At 34.3% G+C, this 5,659-nt stretch overlaps 1 protein-coding gene across 1 annotated transcript; it reads right to left on the bottom strand.

Annotated features, from left to right (window-relative positions):
- Positions 1-1,818: 1,818 nt before the first annotated feature.
- LOC131648002 (uncharacterized) lies at positions 1,819-2,683 on the bottom strand. The gene has a single exon (XM_058917802.1). The coding sequence runs from the start codon at positions 2,289-2,291 to the stop codon at positions 1,968-1,970; it is 324 nt and encodes a 107-aa protein (XP_058773785.1). The 5' UTR covers positions 2,292-2,683; the 3' UTR covers positions 1,819-1,967.
- Positions 2,684-5,659: the final 2,976 nt, after the last annotated feature.

Here is a 5,659-nt window from a genome sequence, read left to right as displayed (position 1 = left end):
GTACTCATTACTCACAATTAATAATTACTCATAATTAATAGATGTGTACAAATAATGCATATATTATTCATGGATTATGATATTATTACTTGTTTCTAACTAAAATGTTACTCGAAACAATTTAAATATTACTCGTACGAGACTTATGCACCGTGCATAAGGATATACCTTATGCACATCAACCTAACTCTCCTATTTACCCTACCTCCCTAGCTTATTCCCATCTCTAATGATGCTATTCCAACACCATCTATAATATTGTAATTTCTAATGTTAGCACATAAAATACAACATATTTAACCCATGTCATAAAGATTCAACAAAGTTTTGCGTTGGTCGTCAGTTGCGTAACACCCTCTTTTTTTATTTGTGTGGTTCTATGTAATGTGAAGGTTAAAGTATTACGAGGTTTTGATAATAAGGCAAAGTTAATCATGTACATCATCTTACAAAAAAGCTATAAAAAAACTAAGTTGATCAAGCTTCAATATTGAGATAAAAATAAGACAAATCAAATTCAAAAATCAACGTCGAAAGAAGCTGGAGATGTAAAAACTTCTATGCTCTTACACTATTTTTTTAGCCTTTCTGACCAGTAATATGTCTAATAAGCAAGAGTAAGTCTTGATGTACTAAGGCGATGCGCGCGCACACATACACTAAAGCCCTTTAAATAGTATGCTCGTGTTATCAATATGATGTTGTATTGGTTGTCCTCTTCCTCTATGGGAGGTTCTCATTTTATACTCAACATTCTCCCTCTTTTTTCGTGAAACAGTGACCCTTCAAGTACAACATTAGTGACCCTTCAAGTACAACATTAAAGAAGCTGCCTCAACGTCCGTCGTCGCAATCATGAGGTGTAATACTTTCTTCATTAATTTTCGTAACTTTCATGCAGCCTTTGAACTACTGTAACCGTCATGCCGGCTTGGCACTTCGGCCATCCGACTAGACATGTCTCTCATTCCACCCAACCTCGTTCGTCGATCCCATATTGATGTATCTTTCCTTGCGCCCGACTTCATGTCCCAGCCCCGGGTAGGCACATCCTTCCTCGCGTCCTGCTTGATATCTCGACTTCAACCCCTTCACACATACCGTCTATTTGCCTATGATCCCGATTTGTTCAACATATATCCCCTCCGATTTGCAAAACGCCTTTAAGAATTTAAATTTTAGGTTGTACATTGTTGAACTTATTCAACAATTCAAGGATGGCCTGAGGCAAGTCTATGGGATGCTAGATTTTTGGAGAAAAGTCTAATTTCTTTGGTGTGGAAGTTGAGCAGAAAAATATTAGTATCTCTGTCTATCTCAGTTGGTATAAGTTGACTGGTATAAATTGGTTTTTGTATAGTTTGTTTTAGGTGGTAATTGCTAGCTACTGTCCTCTTTGGCAAAGGTGTTATGTATTTGATGCTTTTTATATTAGTGGTGTTAGGCTGTAGTTTACTAATATATTGTGGCATGACTTATGACTGATTAATTTTAATGTATTAATTCTCTTGCTCTTTTCAAAAAAAAAAAGTTGAAATCTACAATATTTAATTATAATTCATAAAGCTAAGGTAAAGTAAAGAAGAACAGAACAAATCTAACCTTAACCTAATTGAAGTATTCAAAATCAAATGCTATGTTCCTAAAATTTAAAAAACCCATTTCAATTTTCAACATCATCACTATCAGCTATAGTAGCAAAATTTGGATGAATCAATTAAAGGCAATGATTCAATAATTGAATCAAATTCAAAATCTTCATTGTGAGCTACCCAGAAATTGAACACATAAAGTAAGAACCAAAACTAGATTACCCAATTGCAAAAACCAAAAATTTATAAAATTAAATATACACATACATCATCATCATCATCTAATCTAACTAGATCGTTAAACTTGTACAATCATCCAAACAAAAACTAAAAAAAGAACATAAATTAGGAGAGAGAAAGAAAGAGAGAGAGAGATCATGAAGCCAAAGACATGACAGAGAGTCTACTTGGTGTTGGTTTGAAATTCAACCATCTAAGTGCTAACCGTTTCGGCGGTGGCATTAAAGCTCTTCTCAAAATCTCTTTGCTCGCAACGCGCTTCTTCATCCTTTCCCCCGGTACAACATACCCATGTCGCGCACATCGAACCGAACCGGGCCGGTTCGAACACGTGCAAACCGGTCTGAACCGCTGAGACATCGGCAAGTAGCCCTCGTTCTTGTTTTGTCCGGAGACCGACATCTTTGGCGGAAGTAGCAAACTTTCTTTCGCTTGTTGGTTAACGTTCGTGTCTTGCATATCTTCGAAGAAAACTATGTTGTTTTGTTTTTCGAGGTTTTGAGATTTTGAGATTTTATATGAAAAAGTTGAGGTTGTTTGTTAAGGTTAAGAAAGATGAGGAAGAGGAAGGTTCATGAATTGTTTTTGGGTTGTTTGAATGATTGACCAAATTGAGGACTTGGCAACAAGACTTTGTATTAGTAAAGGACTAACTTTTTGGTTTGGTCAATTTTATAGTGCTAGAAACACAAATTTGAAATTCGAACGTTTGAGGATTGGTTTCTTAGTATTTTTTATTTGGAAAATCTTGTTTGTCACGTTTTGGAGGTAGAGTTGGTCGGAAGAGAAGAACGTTCGGAATGGGCCATGAAGCCCACTTGGCATTGATGGAACCACATGAGTGTTATGAATTTGTTTTGATTTAAATTTTTTGTTAGAATGAAGGAGAATTAACTTCCACATGTTATAACTATCTTTTTTGTTGTCTAAGATTGATAGGTTTTTGTTCACAAAATGCGGTTTACAGCTAAATCCCATATGGAAAGGTTAGTTGGCTAATTGTTGGTTGGGCACATTGGATTATGTTTGGAAAACTATGACCTTAGGGTGTGTTTGTTTCAAGGTTAGAAAAATTATTCCTTGGAATGATATTCCCAGGATTAGTATTCCTTGGAATATTATTCCAACTCATGTGTTTGGTAAGAATTTTGTTTCTTAGGAATAATGATAAAATTTGTTTAATTTAAAAATATTAAAAAATAAAAAATAATAATAAGTGTGAGTGATAGTGGGAAGTTAAAGTTGGTTGAACTTATTCCCATGGGAATATTATATTCCCACCCTTTAAGCCTTGGAATAAAAATAAAAAAGTCATGTGTAAATAAGAATCCTGGGAATAAAAAATGCCTTGGAATAATTTTTTTAAACTTGAATCAAACATGGGAATGTTGCATTCCCATGGCCATATTCCTGGGAATCTTTTTTACAACCTTGAAACAAACACACCCTTAGTTATTATTCTGTTTGGATCTTATCATACAACCCATTGCCACCACCTACTCTCTCATTTCATCATAATCATCGTTGAATAATAATAATAATAATAATTTTGAAAATATATCTTCATCTTTTTCCTTTTTTAACCCTTCTTTATTACTTGAAAACACATTTATCATCCGGTCCATAAAAAATATAGATCTAATAAGTTGACCCAAAAAGGTAAGGTCGCATTTTTTAAAGATATTTTACGACCTGACTCGCGTTAAATTGTTGAGCTTATAAATCGACCTGATGGCCGAGCTCATTTTGAGAGCTCTAATTGCCACCACCTACTCTCTCATTTCAACATAATGCATTGAATAATAATAATAATAATAATAATAATAATAATAATAATAATAATAATAATAATAATAATAATAATAATAATAATAATAATAATAATAATAATAACAATAACAATGGTTAGAATTGTTAATTTAGTATTTTAATAGGAAAGGTGTGTTCGACATAGTTGTTATAGACAACATAGTCGAAGTAGGAGTAAGTTGTATTCGACTGAGTCGAATATAACTTATGCATCAAAGTGTGTAAGCAAGTATTTGATAGAGTCGAATACTGCAATTTGTAGATTGTATGTTTGTTGCCTATAAATAGGCATGTTATGCTCTAAATCAAAGAAGCAACTTCACAATAATAATTTTCCTCTTCGCAATATAATTTCTCTTTCTTTTTCTTTTTCTTCTTGAAAATCCTAATTATTCTAACAAATTGGTATCAACGAGCTGGATGTGATTCAAAGAGAATCTGTAATGACAAATGAAAATACAACGTCAAAAGCAAAGGGATGTTCTGGTGGACAAAAGAAAAGCGAGGAATTTGAATCATGGGTCAGTTCAACATGAGCAATATAACATCACAATTATGCTTGAAGGAGACCAGTAAGCTGAAGCCACAACCACTCGAAATGAAGAACTACTTGAGCATAATGTTAGAAGGTCTGCTAGAACAAGAACTGAGTCGACAAGGCTAGCTGGATATGAAATATTTCCAGATCAAGCAATTGATGCATATGGTGATCTTATAGAAGAAGTGGTGATGATGGCTGAATCAAAACCAATTGACGTGAATTAAGCGATGAATGATTCAAATTGGCTGATATTCATGCAAGAAGAACTCATGGCAATATAGAAGAACAAGACATGAAAGTTTATCGATGAGTCAATTAAGAAGCCAATTTATGTGAAGCGGGTCTATCAGTTGAAACTAAGGACAAATGGTGAAATTGCCATGCATAAGGCAAGACTAGTGGCAAGAGGTTTTCTACAACAACATGGTATCGACTTCAAAGAAATCCATGCCCTTATTGCAAGGTTGGAGACAATCAAGAATATTGTGTCGGCTGAAACATACAAAGGATGAAAGATATATCAATTAGATGCAAAGTCAACATTTTTGAATGGACCGGTGGAAGAAGAGATCTACGTCAGTCAACCACCAGGATTCGAAATTAAAGGGCAAAAGTAGAAGGTGTACAAATTGAGGAAGGCTATATATGGATTGAAGCAAGCCCGAATGGCTTGGAATAGAAGAAAACACAACTTCCTGATCAAGGTATGTTTTATAAAGTGTGTCTCAAAACATGTAGTGTATATCAATGATACATATAAGGATAGTCAAAGCATTCTATGTTTATATATGGATGGATTGCTGATTAAAGATGTAGACAAAACATAAATAAAAAGGGTCAAGTCAAAATTTGTAGATGTTTTGATTGGCTGCATTTTGTGGTAAAACATTCATGTGTATTCTGTTGTCTTGACTAAGGTCATGACATGTGGTGTGTAGTGTTAAAGGTTATGCAGGTTCTGGTTGTGTAAGCTAATACATGCTGTGAGTTGGATGTCATGCTCGACGTCATGACATCAGTGTTTGACAGCAGTAGCTGCTACATTTTCTATTCTATTTCTATTATGTTTCCTTATTTATCTCAGTCTTTATTTTGGGAAACTAAAGAATGTGCTGATTGTACATCAGTAATAGAACAAATCATGGGTTGTCTTTTTGGCACCTTGATATGTGAGAAGCAGAGAATTGAAGTGAAGAATACTGTTTGCTGTGATTTATGCAGAACAGGTACAACATCAAGATGTTCTATGGAATGTCACGACATGCTCTGTGACATCAGTATTTGACAGCAGTTACTGTTATATTTAGCTGTCACGCGCCTGCTGAGCTGGAATATAAAGATTCAGTAAGTACTCAAAAGATGCAGAATATTCTATGGAATATTATGCAATCCTATGTGGCGCAGGTTTAAAGGTCAAGAGAATCAAGATTAGAATATTCGAGAATTATGCAGTTTCTAATTATGAAGATAAATTAGG

This window comes from Vicia villosa, linkage group LG2 (genome assembly GCF_029867415.1).
Source record: "Vicia villosa cultivar HV-30 ecotype Madison, WI linkage group LG2, Vvil1.0, whole genome shotgun sequence".
In the NCBI taxonomy this organism is placed as follows: Eukaryota; Viridiplantae; Streptophyta; class Magnoliopsida; order Fabales; family Fabaceae; genus Vicia; species Vicia villosa.
The sequence above is the reverse complement of the archived record's forward strand: the minus strand, read 5'-3'. Positions and strand labels throughout refer to the sequence as shown.

Bases quoted from the DNA above. Each gene is read 5' to 3' on its own strand.
- LOC131648002 (XM_058917802.1), bottom strand. From the start codon at position 2,291: ATGCAAGACACGAACGTTAACCAACAAGCGAAAGAAAGTTTGCTACTT.